Source organism: Sylvia atricapilla, chromosome 5 (assembly GCF_009819655.1).
Source record: "Sylvia atricapilla isolate bSylAtr1 chromosome 5, bSylAtr1.pri, whole genome shotgun sequence".
NCBI classification, from domain to species: Eukaryota; Metazoa; Chordata; class Aves; order Passeriformes; family Sylviidae; genus Sylvia; species Sylvia atricapilla.
The window spans coordinates 12,135,393-12,156,441 of NC_089144.1; the positions used below are offsets into that span (position 1 = coordinate 12,135,393).

General features: G+C 37.4%; 1 protein-coding gene across 5 annotated transcripts in view; it reads right to left on the reverse strand.

Annotated features, from left to right (window-relative positions):
- MAGI2 (membrane associated guanylate kinase, WW and PDZ domain containing 2) overlaps positions 1–21,049 on the reverse strand; it is a 710,849-nt gene that overhangs the window by 128,851 nt on the left and 560,949 nt on the right. For all 5 annotated transcript variants that reach the window (XM_066318723.1, XM_066318722.1, XM_066318724.1 and 2 more), the window contains one exon: positions 20,437–20,619. In XM_066318723.1, the coding sequence (XP_066174820.1) occupies positions 20,437–20,619 (183 nt within the window). The remainder of the gene's footprint in view (positions 1–20,436; positions 20,620–21,049) is intronic.

Here is a 21,049-nt window from a genome sequence, read left to right on the forward strand (position 1 = left end):
AAGCGACAGCACTCTGTTGGACACTTAAAAAACATGTGCAAAGATAGATGAGTAGGATTCATCTCCATTTAAAATCTATAGAAGTACAACTTGAAAATTCATTTCTATTTTAGAGACATTATGGTTTCCAAGGAGATTCCTTGTAACTGCAGTGGGCATTACTGTCAGAAGTGAGTCAGTTTTATAACTCTGTTACCTTTTTGGTAAAACTGCCATTTTCATCATTGTTTGATCAATACTTTGTTTTTCCTGCTACACTCACACAGAGCAATACTTTGCTTTTCCTGCTACACTCACACAGAGCCCATCCAGGTGCCTAAATCACCAGCTGACTCTTTGAGACCACTACAAATCTAATTGGACTATCAGTCAGCTTATTAATTTAATTAGAACCTAAGACTTAAAGCTTTGATTTGGGGATGTTTTGTGTATTCATTGCTCAAGTCCATATTCTGCTGACTGAGACCAATGTGAGCTGCCAGTAGTCAGTGTGCTCATTTCAGATCCAAACCATGGATGTGGAGCCAAACTCCAGGCACCAAATCTGAAAGTGTTGCTCTGATGTATTGATTAGCAACGTTAATCTACAATAATAATAATAATAACAATAATAATATGCATCCACATTCTTCCCAAAAGTAATGTTTACTGTTGTCCTAGATGCTACTTTTTATGCTACAAATCCACTACCAAACTTGATTATCATCTTAATCATGCCAATAGTTGTGATGAAATATGTGCTCATTCACTGCTTCATCCCAGTCATTGGAGCTTCTCCTGTCATGCCAAACCAGAAATTCAGAATATATATATATGTGCACTCCTGATTCTACATATATGTAAATCCTCAAATCTTGCTGTATCTTGAAAGCAGTCAACAGGGCTTACAAGGTCAGCACCCCTCAGAGACAGATATTTCAAAGGAGGTCTGGATTACTACAAATTAATGCTTTTATGCAAAATTATAGACAGGGAGTATTTTATCAAGCAGAAATTAAATGTATCAAAACAGTGAAATAATTTCCAGCTAAATAAATGGATTTTTCCTAGTAGTCTACTACATATAAATACCTCAGTGCATTTGAAATAGAGCTATATATGATTACCAACTCCTTAATAAATGCCTATACAAGTGTATGGCTGGTATATAAGAAGTTTTCTACTCATAAGTTTTATAAAGGCCATTCAAATTTTAGCTAATATATGCATGTCTTATATATATTACCTATATATTTTCTTTCTTTTTTTGATAGCAAAATCATTTACAAAACCCCCCCCCCCCTTAACTTCAGACAGCTTCTCACATAATTTCTATACCAAACAATCTACTCAATAGTTTTCTGGCATGTATGAATATATTACTTGCTTTAAAATTGGATGGCAAAGAGAAATAGAGGAGTTACTTTAGGTTCTCTAAGGTTTTACAGTATTTTGCCAGGTTAATAGAGGGTAATGTATTATCAAACTGACCTTCCTTCCAAGCAAATGTTGGTTGCCTTAATATCTCTAGAGCCCCTTGCACTGCCAAGCACTCATTTTCAAGGACAATATATTTTTACTCTTTGGAAAACAATTTAACACTTTAACCACTGAATAATTATTCCTTCACTTTCAGCTCATTTCTGAATATTACACTGAATATAAAAATACAAAATTCAGCTTGCATAATATTCATTTTGTACGAAGAAGGAGACAAAATCATTAACAAAAGTCCCACCAAGTTGCTTCTTCAAAACTGCTTTATAACACACAAAAAACTCCAGCCTTATAATAGTTATGAAAAGGTCACTTTCTACCCTTATAGCTCTATGACTAAGAATCAAATTCCCCTCTTATGAGGATTATCCAGTCTCCCACTAGCTATTCTTCCTCCTTTTATGTCTCATCCACCTTGTCTATTTTTTGCTTTGGTTTCTGAGAGAAAGGAGAATTTTTATAGCACTGAGAAGTCACAATATTGTTGGGACTTCATTTCCACTGTAGTAAATATATGACCAATAACAACACCATTGCAGGGCAAAATACTCCACCATTTTCTATTGCAATGTTGAGGTTCAGCTGAATGTTTGGATCCCAACACTTGCCACAAACTGCTGCAATATGGATACATCAACTGCTGTTCAGTAGTCAAATCTCAGATCTTATATATAAAGGGGCATTAACCCTTTTGTGTATGAGAACAACCGTTATCTTCCTCTTCAGAAAAGAATTAATTTTCTGGATGTCTAAATTTATTAATTTGTTCATTAGCTAATGAATAAAGGTAAATTAAAATGTGTTATTATTGTGATGCCACATCAGACTATTTGTTCAGACCATGAAAAAAGCAGTCTCACACTACGCCTGCCATCTCCCAACGTCCCCTGTGAATCATCCCACGGTAATTAAAAAGCCCTTCCAAAACTATAATTCCATCTGATTTTTCCTCAAAAGGCTACTACTTAACGTCATTTGCTTCCACACAATATTTCTATCCTGCTCCTGACAAAGTAGGTGGCACCCTCCTTCCTGAGAGTGAATCACTTCTATGTCCTTCAAAAACTGAGATCGAGTTGTAGCCTCCCACCCCATTGGAGATGGTAGCCAGCGTGGTTGAAGGTGATTCATGGAAAAGTTCTCTCAAGCATATTATATGCACAACTTCCTCCTCTTTGGAAAGCCTGTAAAAATGGTGGGAATTGGGACAGCCACTCCATAAACTTCCTTCTAAGAAATGCTGCATGGGAAGTGCTCAAAGAAGGGCAAGAGTGCCACGTGTTAATGGGTGCAGCACACTGGAGACAGGGGATAACTAAGGGTGAGCAGGGGATGAGGGTTTGTGCTGTGGAATGGAATGGAAGGAGCAGGAGGAATGTGGGACATGAATGCCAGCAGCAGAGTGAGAGGGAAAGCAGAAATTGATGTGCACTGGATGTTTTGTTCTTCCCTGTCTTTAAAACCCCGCCAATTGCCAGTCTAAGAGCCCTGTCCTGCTTCAGGAAGTCACAAACAGACTGGAGCATACTAGTGAATCCTGGTCCAAAAGTTGATGTTTTTAAAATGAAGGGCAATTTAAATTAAACCTCCTTTTGTTCTTTCTGCTTATGGCCTTTTAAGTATGAAATTATTAAATTTTCGGACTTGTATGCGAGCAATGCTCACATACAAGCACTACCTGAAAATGGTTTCCAGACAGAAAACATAGTCAGGTGTCTACTGCTTATATGTCAACTGCAATTTTTAGAAATACAGTGAAATTACACTGTCATTATTTCCAATGGGGATTATAATCAGAGAAACTCAAGTACCTAAGATCAAACTAAAAGAAGATAAACAACCCTGGGTATAGAATGAAAGTTTGGCTATTTTAGCTCTCTCTACTTTTATTGCAAACTCTGAGTTCAGAAAAAAACCTCAAGATTGTCTTTGTGAATCAGTCAATCCAAAGATGGAGCTGCTGACACTAACAAGAGAGACATCACCATAAATAATACTGTCCTAAGAGCAAAGTTAAGCACTGCTGGGTGAATGAATTCAGTGTTTGTTTGACCTAGAGCATTTTGAGTTCATAGATTTTATGATATATTCAAGAGACTTTATACCAGTTCAATACAATAAAAAATAAAGAACAACAAACAATAAACCAATTCACAGAATAGATAAAGCTTTAAAACTAATTAATAAAATCGTACTAAATGTTGTAAGCACAAAATATGATTCATCCCTAATTTTATTCCACTAATAGTTGATACATTATATTTTCAATTAATTTTTAGAAAAACTAATTGCTGTCCTTTAGTTGTTCTCAGCAGGGAAACACCAAATTGTTTAGCCTTGAGAAATTTTACATACATAAAGATGAACCAATCAATCATATATTAAATGTCTAGTGAGCCTTTAATACTGTGACCTGCTTTTAAAACATTTTCAAGGATTTCAGTATTAATGAGAAATTGGAATTACAATTAAACACTGTGAAGGATAAAATTCCAAAGAGTTCTATAATTTTATTTTTATTGAGATTGAAACTATCCAGTCTTTTCACTATCCCTCCAAAAGTACGTATATTTGTATATCTTATGGCAAAACTATTGTAACAGAAGTCCCATGGCAAGAAGCATTCTGATTAACTGGGACTGTAGAAGGAATTTATGGGGAAAAAATATGATACAATGTTGTTAATGTCCCTATAGCACAATTTCAAACACTACTTCTATGAATTATTCAATATGCTCAGGATAACTATTGTGAATGCTTCTCAGCAGGCTTATTTATCATGTGACACATGCCATAAAAAGAGAGGACAGTAACTTTGATGTTAGCAGTGACCACATTTTCATTCTCTGCCTTCACTGTCCTCCCAGATTTATTGCAATAAGCTGCAAACTAAATGCTGAATAGCACAGTTCCACCTAGTAGAGCTCATGTGAAAGCTACTTTTGGAAAACAGAGGTATGCATATTTTCACACTTATTCATATATCTTCAGCTAGCTTCAAAACCAGTACTGATTTAGAAGGAGAATAAGTGGTCCATCTACTCTAAAAACTGGAGAGCATGTTTTGGATTCTGGGCAATCTGGAATTTATAAAACAGCAAGCATAGCTGTTTCTCTGGTGCAGAGCTTTTGCTAAGCAGAGGTGGCACATTTTCTCCCAGCTGTGATCACTTGGGCTTGAAGGCACAGGACAACCCTCACCCTGAGGGAGCAGGGAGCACCCACCCACATGGCCAGTTTCAGCTGCTGCTATCAGAAAGAGCCCCAGAGCACCACAGATCCCTCAATGCCAGCCTAGCACAAGGGAATAGGGGAACTGATAGTGTCAATCAACTGATGGAAATGGAGGAAAAACAAATACTAGCAGCAGTGGAAGGAGAAATATAATGATGTGAAGAAATTGTGAGACTCTCTGACAGTGCCTACTGTCCCCCATGTCGGCCAAGGCAGCTGAAAGGCATTTCTGTATTTGCACAGTCCACAGATAATCTTTCAAAGAGCATGCTCCCCAAAGCTTTTAATGGCTTTGTCCTGTCATTCAAAAAAATATCATCATTAAAATGAGTATTAGCACAAATGAGGTTCAGGTCCAATGACAAGATTTCTGCATGCACAGGGAAGAACTGTTTGCACATAATAAATGTGCTTTTGTTCCACTGGAGTCTGTGCAGGATCTACTTTGGAACAGAACTAAATATTTTCTCAGTTCTCTCTTACCCACTCTACATTTCTTCTGTTGAAGGACTCCTGCTTGCCCTCCCCCCAGCCATGAAAAGTAGAATGAGTACTTGTCTGTATGGTTATTTTTGTGTAGTTAAAGGGAACCTGCAAAAGCAAGACTGTTTAAGATGAACGATAATATATTCCTCTTTTTCACATGCACAAATAGAATCCTTTTGGGAAGGATACTCTTGAGGTGTAACAAGGATTTTGAATATCTAAGTAAGACCCAGATGTGCTTAGATATCAACAAGATGTGAAAGAGATTAAAAAATGTTGCAATTAAAAGAGAAATTAGTTAGATGGGCAGTCTGCAATTTCCTCAAACCTCTCACTCTACCAAATTAAAAGACAGATGCACTGCCTAATTCAGACAGAAAAATACAAGGTGTGCCCTTATCTAATGGAAGGATAATACTGTTGCATTAAACTGACTGAAATGCAAAGAAAATGAAAGCAAAAGGAACGACAATTATATGAGCTTAATGTGATTTTTCTCTTTTACAGATAAAATGGGATATAAAAGAATATCTAACTCCATCACTAATGGCAATAATATAGTACGACTATGGGTGCACAAGGCATTTAAATTATTCTGAAGGAGCAGGTTTGATATTTAGCCTGTCCCTAAACCTCGCTATTGCAGGACACAAATAGAGGTCACAAAAAAGTTGTATCTCACGTAATTTCTAATATTTGGGAGAATATTAGAACTTGCTGCCACTGCAAGAAAGAGTAAAAATCTTGCTGCAGTCTATTGAAGTGGATGCAATTACACTGTACAGGTATCATGCATCACTCTGCTTGTCAACTGGACAGGGCTGCCTGCATTGCCATGGGAAGGCAGTCAGAAATTGCCTAAACACACTGACTTTCTCCCTCTAGTCTTGACTCTGAGAGAGGTTGTTTCAAGTGTCTTCTATGATTTCTATTATATACTCCAAATTTGGGGTAATCTTTTGGAAAATGACAGATTAAAGATTCTCTACATTGTCTCGATTGTGTTTGCATCGTGCAAAGAGATTTTGATATAGTCCTCATTGAGATCACACTTTGTATTTTGTTCTTTGCTATAGGGTCATTGTTCTAGCCCCTCTTTTTTTCCATACTTGCCCTGGCTGTTTCCTACAGCTGTGTTTTCCAGTTATGTGAGACAGAGAGGGGGAGAGAGAGAGAACCAGCCTGAGGTAGCTTGCTATGTCCACTGCCATTACTGCAGAACTTAGCTGGAGACCCAAATCAGGGAAAGTCTGGCTTTTTCTGTCAGCCCTTGGTAAAGCATGTTTAACACAGAATTCATACAGGAGAACAAAAGTCAGCGCCTGATTTTGACACACACATGCAAAATGAGAGAAACATCTAAGTGTGGTCGTATTTTTATGTGGAAAAGATGAAATCCTATATACCTGGGACCAGGCTGATCACACCTAGCTTGGGGTTAGGTAGAATATCTTCTCAGTCTGTGGCACAATTTTTTTTTGAATAGATAAATTTAAAAGGCCTCTAAAATTTAGAAATATTATGATTTTGTTTTTCACTGTATGTTCTTAAGCTCATAATATTTTCAATTTGATTTTTTTAATATCCCTCCATATTTTTTGAAAAATATTACTTCCAATTGACGTGAGATTACAAGTATTATGCCCTAGCAAAGATGAATTCATTATTCTTGGAGCAAACAAAATGATTAAAGTATCACAGTCCTGCTTTCAGAACTGAACAGACTATTGAAAGAATATTTACAACACTGCTCAGTTTAAAATAAAAATCCATCCACTCAGCACCTTGGCTGGAGTGGAATTTTTTGCATAAACAATTGCTCAAGTAAAATTCTTCTTATTATCCCTAATTCCCTAAACAATTCAGAGCTACTTTTTCAACTGTGCTAGAAACACTTGAATCTCTTATATAATAGTCAACGGCATTTTCTTTTGATGCAGTCAAGTTTGGTCTAAAAAAATATACTCTTGTCTGATATGCAGAAAATAATTGGAAGAAGACAGACTAAAGAGATTAAAAAAAAAAATCTGCCGAAACAGGGAGTTTTATTGAACTCTGAGTAATGATGCTGCCATTGTGACCTGTCTAGAAAACGACCAGAGATGATATGAATGTTTTCAACTTCTCCCATCTGTGTTAGAACAAATCCCTTCCATTTAAATAAAACAACCTTCTAAAGTGGTATTAAAAGTACAAACATGTAAATGTGAGCAATATTTTCATGCCATGTGTAGCACTGCAGCGTTACATGACTTTCCTGTGGAATTTGACAGAGGAATCTAACCTCAGTCCCACTTGCCAAACAAACTAAGTTAAATACACTTTACTAAGTGAAATACACGTGTGGTTTCCAGCGCCAGTGACCAGGTCTGACAGGAGGCACTGTCTTTGCTGTGGGTGGATGTGCTCCTCTTAAGCTGCCTGAGGAGAACCTGCCTGAGCACTCCAGGCTGCTGTGTGATACATGAACTTTTGTGGAGATTTTAGTGCAAGAAAGTCAACAAGAATCCAAAAAATAAAACAATTATCAAGAGCATTGGCTGAGGCCCAATATCAGGAGACTATCAGAAGAATAATCCTGCCCAATATCAGGAGAATAATCCTGGTAACATGCAAGTGAGAGGGGTACGATTAATGCTGCTCCACACACGTAGTGTGTTTTTTCAGTCCCATGCAATGATGTTCCTTCACTTCCCCCTTAAAAGAAAGCACTGTCAGGTTCTCATCATTACCTCAATTTCTGCATTTGCCAGTTTCCCCCCCTCTTTCTGATGCCCTTTTTCAATCACCTCAGTGAAAAACAACCAATTTTTTTCAGTGCTCCTTCATCCCTTCACCATGTTACAGGCTTAGCTCTGACAGCTTCTTCAGAACTGACAGGTTTGCAGGATTCTCAGCCATGATTTCAGGCCAGGAATCATGAACTGCTGAGAGCCTTTGCTTATTGAGAGTTGCAATTTTGCTTATGCAAAGGCAGAATAGAAGAGATCACAAATAACAGAGCAGTAGCATAATCCAACATGCTTCATGACTGACTTTTAGCCTATTAATAAATTCTCAAGGAACACCTATCAAGACAGGGTGTCCAATATTATCTGACTTTTCTCCAGCAGTACTACAGGTGATGCTCAGCATGGCAAAGAAAGTCTCAGTAAATACTGCATACAATGATGCTGATTTTAATGCAGAAGAGATTAGTTTAATACAAAGAATTTTAATTTACTTCCATTTGAAGCTAAAGAAGAAAGCAATACATCAAAAGGAGTGAAACTGCCAGCGTTTAAAAGATCTGTACTCACATCAGTGCTCTCAGACCTTTCTTGCAGAGCTCCTTTCTTCTTTTCCTTAGAACCTTGCCCTCCCCCTCCTGCCTCCTACAGAATCACACATGCATAGAAACACCCACTCTCCAGCCATTTCTAGCATAAAATTACTGCCTTTTTTCTCTGCCTCCCTGCAGAACAAAAACAAATTATGTCATTTTCAGCTCCAGCATATCCTAAGTCCAGTCAGTTTTCTCCCTGTTCTGCACCTGGTGTCTGGTGACCCTCTTCTCCCCTCTTCCCCAGGCAGTCACCCCCTGAGGCTGATAGCCAAGACCTGGCAGAACACCAAAGCTCCAGACACCAAGTATTTGTCTAAGCTGCTGTACACAACCCTCAGTTATCTGGGCAGGGCAGCAGAGCCGTGTTTAGGGCACCCTGGCTCCATCACATTGGCACTGTACCTGCTGAAGGAGGAGCTGAGGAGGAGCCAGTGGTGCCCAGGCAGCTCCCACTGCTACACACACAGAGATTTTGGGAGCAGCAGGGCGCCTCGAGCTCCACCTCCATCCACCGACTCAAGGACAACATCACACTTATGTGACTGCCGCAGGGGAGAAGACTTGTGTGGGGCAGAGAGAGAAAAAAAAGGACGGAAGAATTTTTCCAGGGCCTTCTCACTTTCCATCAGGATTCACTTCATGCCCACCTCCTGGTTAGAAAAATGCTCCTTATGTCATTGAGAAGTTTTCATTAGAGGTCTTTAAGCAAACAAGCTATTCTTTAAATGTCAGAATCATCAATTACAAAGAGGCAGTCGCATAAGTGCTGGAATAAACTTTGCTCTTCTTATAAAGGCTATGTGAGCAGCTAAACAGGGTCAGATGAAAGGTGCATCTGTGCTAATATCCTGATTCTGGCAAACAGACAGTGAAAAATGGTTTTAGAAGTGAACTTCTAATACAATTGCCTCAAATGTCTCTGTAACTGCCCATTAGTTAAAGGTTTGTAAAGCTCCTCAAATATGATTTATATGCCTGGAAATGTTTTGTCATCTCTAATGCAACTCTGGATAGTTTTAGTTCACGCCATGCATCAAATAAAAAACTCAGAGCACTGACAAAAATATTGATCCATGTGCGACTGAGCACAGATTTCTCTTTTTATATACATTGCACAATTGGACTTTGACAATATTTGACCTTAATATCTTAAGCTGAACTCCATCAGGCTTCTCTTCTCCAATGTTTTTAGCAGTTATGATGAGAGTTGCTAACTTCAATAATTATTGGGCTTTACTAAGTTCTAAAAGGACTGTTTCTCCTTTTAGATGGGGAAATTCAGGTACATGGATGTAAACTAATTTGTTCAAGCCAAATATTTCCTAACTGGCACGACAGGTATTTGCCATTCTAAATGTACAGCAGAAATTGTTTCTTAAAATTAATTACTTAATTTATTCTTAAATTCTCGAAGAATTTAAAATTTGCTCTCCAAAATAGTCAAAGCAAAAAATGAGGAAGTTTTGAACTTTCAGATTTTAATACAGGTACAGATTGTATTTGCTTGCACAAGTGTGGAAGCAGAGGTGAATATACATCAATCTGTTCTTTCTTAAGAAACAAAAAGTCATTATTTATTGAATGAAATAGTACATGAGAAGATGATGACTATTATTTTCAATGTATATTTTTGTCCGTTCATACCAATAGCCAAACCGTGTGAAACAAATGTTAATTACATTTGACAGAAAATAAGTAATTTCTGCAACTGCAGCATTTTTGCAGCCGCTCAGTTCAGTGCACGCTGCTTACTCAAGTGGAAACTTGCAAAACTTACAAAAACTGTCCTAATAAATGTGAGAATTATGACAATATATTAGTCATCTCCTGGTCTATGTTAAATGTCCTAGCAGAATCTGCAGATTTCGCATGATGAAGCTCAGTTTGAAGAATGAATTTATGGACTTATTAGAACTTTCATACACAGAACAAGTGTTTATTTCAATATGAACACTCATATTGGATAAAAGTGTATTGGCATGGGATAGTGGATAGAATAAATAATTTAACCTTTTTCTGCCTATGTATTTTGCATACTGATATAAGTATGACATAGTTTTAATATCTTTGTCTATGCTTTTGCCCTTTGTGGCCATGGAGTCAGACCTTGCATTAATAGGAACATGAGATTGCACATATTTGAACAATCTGTGTCCAAATAGCCTGTTTGCTTTTTCACCTTTACTCTTTCACACTTTACTTTACCATATTTCTGCATTTCTGTATGATCTCATTTTCTGCTAAAGATAAAGCACCTTTGAGCACCAGAATATCTCTCTTTACTCTTTTTCTAAAAGAGACTGAGAGTGGTGTCTTAGGTTAAACAGGGTGTGTATGCTTTGTGTTTCTGGTTAGTGTTGCATTTGTCCATAAGAGACAGGATTTTTATATTATCATAAATTATATTTCCATTATGCCCTCTCTTCCCATCAAATTACTTCACCATTGGTTTCTGGGTTAAACAAAAACATAACTGCAGGGAGAATCTGGTCAAAGGTGAAATAGCTGGATAAAGGACAGAAAGTGCTGTACATGTGGAATCTGGCATGGCTGAGCATGTTGAGACCTCAGCCATCTCTAAACAAATATCTTCAGCTTTCTGGAGTTGGTGCTGGAAGGGTTGCTCTAATATTGCTTAAATATTAGAAAATTATTAGCACATATAAGTAGGCCTGCTCATATACTCTCTCCTGCAGAAGATCAAGTGGCATACTTACGTAAGTCACAATTTCATCTATTTACACGTCCAGTATTTTGCTGTTTCAAGTAACAAGCACATGTTATCTTTCTTGGGACTGATAATCATAGATCGAAATATAGTGTCAACAAATGTGAATTTCTTTCAAAATGAGGTAAGTGCCATAAACCATGAGTATTGTGAGTTGCTTCTTGTGTATAAATATGGATTTTATCAAAACAAAATGAAAGACTGGTGTTCTTTTTGGATTCCTCCTGCATTTCTATGTAATATGTGGATTTGGAAAAAACCGAGTGATTCAGTTAAAAAAAAAATTTTGGAGAGAAGTCACCATGGGAAAAAAAAGGAATTTTGGAGAGAAGTCACCATGGGAAAGAAAACAAGCTACATATACAGTATTCAACCCCAATATTGGCTTATTCTGTATGTGTAACAATTATATATGAAGCAAAATATTGTAAGTGCTGGAGAAGAAAATGACTTTATAGTCCCCAGTATATGGGGGGATGAACTCAATCATCAAACTTCTTATAATGTTGTTGTTTGAACAGTTAAATGACAGAGAATTAAACCTATTAATTTAAAAGGGATTTTCGTTACTTCTTTAAAGTATTCATATAACCACAAATGTGAGTTTTGAATTAGGCTAGGGGAAACAAATAACCTTATAATTTTCAGAAAAGGACTATTATTATAGTAATTAATCAATCAATCAATCAATCAATCACTGCTTTCTCTAACAGATGGTAAGGAAAACCAAATAAATCTATTAACACACTCCTTGTTGAAGGAGGAATGAGGTTGTTTAAGCAGGTATCTAATGTAATTTGCAACAGCCTTTGGTGTTTGAGATATTTGTATGTGACTTGGAGTTACCACACAGGACTTACAAGAGAATGCTGCCTGAAAAGGCAGGAGGAGGCTAAGTGGGATCCCTGGAACTTTTAATGGCCCTGGACACCTATGTTTATGCAACTGAATTGCACCCACATATTGGGAGTCTCAGTTATCTCCCTTTTCCTCCCTATTGCCACCCTTCTTTGGAATCTATTTTCCTTAGTGTCCTGCTTTGAACCACCTCGAGTTAAGGTACTAAGCATAAAATGTGAGATAGAAGATTCCCAAAATTTCTACATTGTGGCAGACTTTAGGGCTTAACCCCAGAATATGGAATCAGAGATCACTCAGTTCCATTTGAACCAATAATGCAAGCCCAGAGTCATCTCCTGAAGTGAGGCAGCATGTGATGTGGAGACAAGAACGTTCCTAAGAGTTTTTAAAAAAATTGTTTCTATGACTTAAACAACACACCGTCCATTTTCAGAAGCATTTTGAAATTCAATTTAGATGCTCTGCTACAATTGCTCTTTCAGTTTGCATCAGTAATTTTAATTGAAGACTTCAAGGGAATAGACAAATGACAGGGATAAAAAGAATCAAAAGCTCTCTTCATAGCTTGAGGAATGTCTATTTGTAGGCACTACTTAACGGATGCTCAGTAGCTCGGAGGGGCAGCACAGACTCAAGCTCTAAATCCCTTTCAGGCAGAACAGATAGTGACACATGGATTTTTTACAATTCAGAGAGAACACAAGGATGTTGATTATCACACCAGCCAACTGAAAAATCTGACAAGGTGCACGCAAAGGCCTCAGATGTAGACAGTAATAGTGTGTGGTATACAAAATATGGATACTTTTTTTAGTCTAGGCTTGTCTCTGTCCTGGTTATCATTCAACAATGAGTACCTCACAATATAGTGAATACCAAAAGAAGGGAAATATTTAGAAAACACGAAAATAAAAACCTCACGGAGATTAAAATTCAGTAACCTTGTGACAAAAGTAGACACCTTTCTTAGTCCTTTGGTAAACATAAGGAAAAATTTACAGATATTAATGCAACCACTGTACCAAGTTGTCTGAGAGCCATAGAAACATAAAAAATATAATGGAAAATTAATCTTAGAAAAAAAGTAGCACAAGTACAAAAAAATTCTAGCAACTGAAGTACTACTTTCTTGTCTTTCTATTTACATACAGAGCTCAATGAATTGTCTGCCTTTAAATTTAAAAGAACAGGGGATTGAAAAAGAATACCTTAATTGCTGTTAATACTCCTAAAACGCAAGTGTTAGTTTTACTGTCACCATCACACATGTAAAACCACAAGTCATATCCCTTTCCCCAGCTAAACTGAGTCTTAATATATGATATCAAATAAATAATAAAACTGGCATTTTTTTCCTTTGCCTTGTGTTTGAAACCCCTTAAATATAATGTGGTCATACTTTGGCATTTTCCTCTGTGACAGGGGAACAGAAAATTTATCCTGTAAAATTTAAGATAAGATTCAGATTTAGTCCCCTTTAAACAACAAAAAATAATTAAGAGTCTTGCTTTAAAGAATTCTGGTTACATAGAGACAAGATAAAATTTTGAGGACTAGCAATATTGATAGATTGTTAAAATAGGGTTAATTTTAACTCTACATGTCTTGCACAGTTTTGGCATTAGTTATATGATCTGCAAGTTTTTATGGTGAGAAATATAAAGTGGATGAAATTAAATGGGATACTGTGAACTGCAAAAAAAAAAAAAAAAAAAAGGTTATATAATTTTGTCTCTGCTATGAACTAGCAGGGCATCTTTTAGCTCTGTCCTCATGTCTGGTGCAAAGATCACAGCACTCACGTTGTGGTCCATTCTCTAGACCCTCATAATCTTCTCGATTAAAAAAGCCAAATTAACTTGTGAAATGAAAGAAGACTGGTACTGCAAAACCAGGCTGAGGTTATCAGAAATAGTCACTCTTCGTATGTTTCACAAACAAGAAAATGTAACCAGCACTAGTGGTGGAAGGAACTACAGGTTTTGGTTGTACCTGATGCAAATACACTGCTTCTGCTCTGCTTTGCACCATTCCATCATCAGCCTGGAGGATGCTGGAATACAAGCAGTAAATATAACACAAATTCACACTGACTGGCCTAATGTGGGTGGCAGAAATCATTCTTCATGATGCCTGAAGTAATTTTTGTTATTGCTGTTAGTTACTTTCCAAACAGTTAATTTTCTTTCTCTGAGCTCCACGGGATGATTAGCAACATATGGAGACAGAGAGAGATGCAGTCTCAGCTAGACTAAAACATCAGATGAAACATCCTAGCTTCCAAATAAAGCAGGGGTAGTAAGGGGAGCAGATAATAGAAGCTGGTTTTATATGTGCTACTCCGTTCTCACAGTCCTGCCTCACCTGGCATCAGCTTGCAGCTGCAAGGCTGACATTTCATGGGGCCTTGGTACATGTTTAGAAGAGTGCTTTAGCCCAGAGATGCATAAGACCAATGAAAAGATAGTTCTTCCTCAGCAGTCCAACTACTAGCACAGCTGCTCACTTTCCTAACACCATGCCTTAAATTTGTGAGGCCAGTTTTCCTGGGGCCACTGGATGAGAAGGTATCAGGTGGGTGAGATAACTAAATTCCAGCCAGTTTCAGGTACTGCGGACATCAAGCCCTACATGTATGTGACCAGCTCCTGGTCAGTGCACCCCTTGCAATGGCAACTGTGGTAAACAGTTGGCTACCAATGTAGGGGAATGTTGTAAAAGAGAAGACTGTGGGTTGGGTTTTGACTGATAGCACTTCAGAAAGACATGACCTGTTTGAAAAAGAGTACACATACTGTGGTCATGATACACTGAGTGATGTTCTGAAAGTATTAACATTTCCAGATGACTCTCAAAACATAGATTTTAATTTTTACAAATTTGCTTCTTTGAAATGAAGGCATTCTTTGCGAACACATAGTTCATCTTTTCTCAAACTAGACAGCTTGCATCTCTGCTGAGCTCACATTAGGTGAGATGATGGTTGGTTCATGATCTGACAATGGATAAACAGGGAACAGAATTAAACATCTGTTTGAACTGGTAAAAATGCATCCTTTTGCAGATATCCCCAATTCCTTCTGTCTTTTTATAAATGTTGTAAGATATTAGCCTTACTGTGAAAAAATATGCACTAATGAAACTAGATAATTATTTCCTAAGCCTAGTGACACTATAGGGTCAACTGCCTGTTAATGGCTTTGAGTTTGCTCTTATTCAATTAAATAATAACATTCATGATTTTGTAGATCAACAAGTGTGGTTTCTACAATTTTCTTACATTTAAAGCAACCTCAACTTCCTTAAAATTTCATCATATGCAGAAGCTTTTTATAGGTCTTGATAGTATGTCCAGAAGCAAGGCCATGGGTCACTCCTTCCAGCACTTCTAACAGCTCATTCCCTCTGGAGATCTCTAAGGTGCAGTAAAAATTCTGAGTAGTAGACGTGGGACCAATCTCTGGCTTTTTTTCTCTAGGCTTCATCCTATTACAGTCATACAAAAGTGATAGATGTCTGCTTATGTGGTAGGTGTAGACATCTGTATTGGAGTCAAGTATATCTGTTAGCTGAACCTTATCTTTAATTTATGAACTTCTATCTCTAGAATAGATCAACTAATATAGAAAAAAACTACCATTCCTGAGAGAACAACATCTAAAAAAGCCCGAGTTTGCATTGTTTACAGATGATTTAGCATCTTAAAGCTGGCCAAGTACATGCTTGGCAGATGAAATGAAAGAACATATTTCCCCTTTCTTGATTCACACTGTTGAGCTATGACATTTCCCCACAGATTTATGTTTCTGGAAAGTTCAACCTGCAGTGACCAAAGATATTCATCAGTCAGAAGGGTCATCACCAGACTCCAAGAACCACTTTTGCACCATGCCTTTGAGCTGTTTCCTGGAAACTTTCACCAAAGGAAATGGAGCTTGCTGAAATGCGGAGAGTGAGAATCTTTCCTCGAGCTTGATTATGTGGGAGTGCTTCAGTTTATCCAGTCCATTGAATAACCTTGAGAATTGTAGGAGAGTTTTTGCCTTTGCAGCTTGAGCTTTTATCTGACTCAGCCGCAGGCCTAAATCTTTGTTTGCCTTAGAACAGCAGTCAGTCAAAATCACTCACTGTACAAAAATCTTTTCATGTAGATGCAGTCTTTTACCAGTGATGTTCACTCAGCAATTTAATCGAATGCAGGAGCATCTTAAATACAAAGAGTTTTCTGTTGGGCTGCATGAGGCTTCAGACAAGACAAAGCAATGTAACCTCACAGAAAAGAACGTGGTATCAGCTCCTAGGCTTTCCTGAGATAGACAGAGATGCTGTGGAGTGTAATGTTCATATCCAGCAGCTTGATTGAGCTCCAAATGCTAAAGCATGTCCTAGAAAGGCATGTTCAGGATTATTAACAATCATTAGTGCACAGATGCTAGATTTACATGAGGGCATAATAGCCCCTACAAATTCTGAAACATCTGGCAAATGGGATCAGGAATGTAATTTTGGTTGTTTTTGACTCATCCACTAAAATGTGGTTCCTCTGAGTCTGCTTGTGAGGTTTATTGTGGGTCTAGGACAAATATAAATACCTCTTAGTGCTCAGCACTGGGCACCAAGTGGTTCTGATAGCTTGTCAGGACCTGAGCTATCTCTTGTTGCATCTCAGTGCATTTGGTTTGCCTCATTGCTTTGTTTCACAGCAATGCCAAGTCACTGTCAGGCAGCTGCTTCTGTGTTCCCAGTGGCTTCCAGGCTTTCAGCAGAGTTCCTCAGGGGTCAGTACTGGGACAGGCACCATTTAACATCTTTGCTGGTGATGGGGACACAGGGACTGAGTGTACCCTCAACAAGCTTGCTGATGACATCAAGCTGTGTGGTCACATGTTGGAGTTCCACCTGGTTTAGTGGAAGGTTCACCTGTTTCTGGTATGGGAGATGGGACTGGATGATCCTGAAGGCCCTTTCCAACCCAAACAATTCTATAGCTCTATGTTCCAAAGGATGAAACCCAAAATTGCTCCGTTTTGAAACCTTCAGGTCAAACTGCTTTGTTACGATCATATTAAAGGATGAAAATATCTTACATAGATTCCCTCTTTGAACAGCATTTGTATCTGACCCCTATACTAGATTTTGGGTGGAATAATGAACCAAAGTTACAATAATAGTTTTCTATGAGCTTGTTTCTCTAACAATTGAGCTTGAAGTACAGATTTGGTGTCTTCAGCCTGTGGCCAAAGTTTAGGTAAGATAAATGAGATGGTGCCTTTTCTTTGTATTTCCCCCAGATCTGATGCAGGTTTGAAGTATGAAGATTTCAGTAACTACTTGGCCAAAAAATAGTATCAGCTTTGCTTTGCAAGGGGCAGGATCCAGAATCATATTAGAGCTGGGGGCAGCAGGGCTGTGGTTATCCCTTACACTCAGGTTGCTTCACAGATCATTGTTACTGCCCTCAGACTTTCTACTATGATGTCCTACTGCCACAACATTCATGTTCTGATCATTAACTAAAACCTCACAAAACTCTGATCATATCTGGACTGCACATAAACTGAACAACACATAGTTTGTATCAAAACAGTAAATAAAATCTATTTAAAAAGCTGTATTTATTATCCAGTGATGCCTAACTAAAAAACAAGAAGAAGCAGATGTAATTTCAAGTGGTTTTCCAACATAAGATTTTAACAGCTTTATGAGCATAAAGCTATTGATGGAACCTGGGAGGCTTTCATATCTTCACTTGATTATATTTTAAAATAGCTCAATAGAGAGAGAAATTCTAATTCAGGAAATGTGAAAAGGATTTGATATCAGGAAATGCAAGCACTTCATTGAACAGTGCTTTTATAAACATTCTGACCTTAAATATACTTTTTCAGTTTACCATTAAGATATTTAGAAATTACTTTATTCATAGAAACCATGTTAGATGCCACAATCATTAGCTGAGATTCTCCAGTTACTTTACAGCAGCATCTGTCACTCTTCTTAAAAATGAAGACCTTTGAGGCCAAAATTTGTTCTGAGGTCTAATTTTATGTGTTTTGGGGTCACATAATTGTAGAGTGATTATATATTTGAATGTACATTTCTGTTTTGCATTCCTAATGTAGTTGAATTAATTAATTACCTGAGGGGAAAAAAAAAGCTATTTCTGTGCATTTTAAACATTTTTCTTACATGTTCTCATCACAATCCGTGGCTACAATAATGATCATCATCAATATTATGAAACCCATATTCAATTTCAGCATAAAAATTCAAGTAAGTTGCAAAAATTCAAGTAAGTTTAATAATACTTTTCACAACAAAGGATACCCTGTTTTCCAGAGGAAATAGCTCCATATGACCAAGTCCACTATTAACCAGCCCACACTTCAGAGGGATTAGCAAGTAACTATATTTGAGTTCTGCATCTGAGAATGCTAAACCATGACAAACAAGGAAAAGCTCTCATGCCATGTATTAGATAGTATGAAAATATTAAGGAAAAATGAAGTTTATGTCACTGCAATCTTCTGAACTTCAGGAAGTCTGTTTTATCCTTTCATGTAATCAGCTAATTTAATAAATTTTGCCTTGGGGAACTAAACTGCATTAAGTTAAAATGGTAACAAGAACTGAGAATTAAAAAGCTGTTAGACTGACTTTTTCTGTAAAATCAGTGCCAAAAAATCTATATTCTACTTCTTTCTTTCATTTTGTTTCTTCATATAAATTTTCTTTTTATCTATTTGGCATTAGAAATATATGCCAGCTATGACATTGGATTTGAAGCAAATCTTGTTTGGTTTTTTTTTTAATAATACTTTTCACAACTTTTACACTTCCTACTTGGCGAGTCCTAGAGAGTCCTACAAAATATACTGTAATCCAGGGTGATTTATTCTGACATATGAATATGACTATGATAAAAACACTGACTACAATAAAAGATGAAATGAAATTTCCAGAAAAATCACTTCAGACTATTCCACTTGCATCATTTGTGCCTGCATAAGTTTCTGTCTATTCCCTGCACTGTAACAGAGTAGAAGGGTCTTTCTCTGCAGCTGTGATTCATCCACAATGATCTGTTATCACAGATTAGAAAATTATCTTCATAGTGACCCTGGCCACCATGAAATGGGTTTCTTACAGAGGCAACAAAATTCCCAAACTAGCATTTCTTTATTTCAGTGTCTTGGTGAGAATGAAAGGATAAATTATGCACATGGGATAAATTATGCTGGGGAGTGTGGTACAGAGTGACAAGGCTGCACAAAGAAAGGAATACAGGACTTGAGTCCCTAGAAACCAGCTGTTGTACCCATGGAAAGCCCAACTGGACGTAAAGAACAAAAATCATAGAACAATACAATGGTTTCTGTTTTCCTTGCCACCCACTAGACTAGGCTGCTCAGGGCCCTGTCCAACCTGGCCTTCAACACTTTCAGGGATGAGGCATCCTCAAATTCTGGGCAAAAGTCTTTACCATGAGAGTGGAGAAACCCTGGGACAGGAGTCCCAGAGGCTGTGGAATCTGTGTCTTATGAAATTTTCTCAAGGCCCTGAGAAACCTGATCCAAGCACAAAGTTATCCTTATTTTAAGCAGGGGGCCAGTGACTGAAGGTCCCTGCCAACTGAAATCATTCTATCATTCTCTGACTGTCTTTTCCTAAAGAAGATGACAACTGCTTGGAAACTGAATTCATCTTCCTCCAAAAGAGTTTTGTCCATACATAGACCTGATGTGACCTTTCAGACAGTGGTTTGCAATATTTATTAATCCGTGAACATCAAAATGTTTGCTGTGGTGATTCAGATCTTCAGAGCAACTTTCAGTATCTTTGGAAGAAGTTTCTTTTATTTCATGAGTTTTCACAGATTCTTTTTTAATAGGAAACAAATGCCTATGTGTCCATATGCCACACTGAAAACTCTTGTTATGATGGTTCTAATGAGAACAGTATTGGATCAGACTCAACTGATTATTTTGCCACATCATCCTTTCTAAAGAAATAAATTTGCACTTAGTAGTCTGTGCTCTCTCTCTTTTCTTTCCATGTATACTTCCCTTAAGTAAACAGCTTAAAACCCATATACCATTTCTATGTAGGGAATGCAAAGATCTTTTCTCCTTTAAAATATTGAAAAATGGGAAAAATAAGCTACCTGGCATTTATTAGCAAGAATTTTTACCAAGAAACTTACCTTTTCTACATATTAACACAAAGTCATATGGAAAATGTATGCATTCATGGAGAGAGTGAGACTCAGACATCTACTTCTTGTTCCATTTCTCCCAAAAAAGAGTAGAAGAACCTTTATAATTACCTGTTTCCATTTTCCCATCTTGTGCTGCAGGCCCATCAGGAATTACACTCTTCACCTGGAGAAACTCATCTGGCTCGTCCCCACCAATGATGGTAAATCCAAAACCCATGTTGCTTTTCTTAAGAGTTGTGCTGAGGAAAGTCCCCTTCAGCTGTGATGCATCACGGGTGAAGAGTGGCTTTTCTACATCAGTCAACACAAACAGGAAAGACAAAAGTTCTGATCTAGTCACAACATAGCAGGGATAGAAGATAACAATATCGGCTGGCACCAAGTGGCAGTGTATCAAAGGCAAGAAAATAAAAGAGTGCAGGCATTCCAGGAAAAATATTTGTGAGTTCTTGTACTAATACAAAGCTAAAAGCATATTTTTTTCTATGGCAGATCAGCTATAAATAAAAAGACATAAATTTCCTTTGATATTGGAAATCCATTTAGAAGTGGATATTGTGTAGCTAAAATAATTACAACAATAAAAATGATCTGCGAGGTAATTTAAAAATCTCTTTCCTGACCCATAAATTCAGCTTTGTCTACAAAGTAATACATTCTTCATAATTTCCCTCCCAACCACAATGAGGAAAAGATCCCCTGTGAACGTCTCATTCCATTT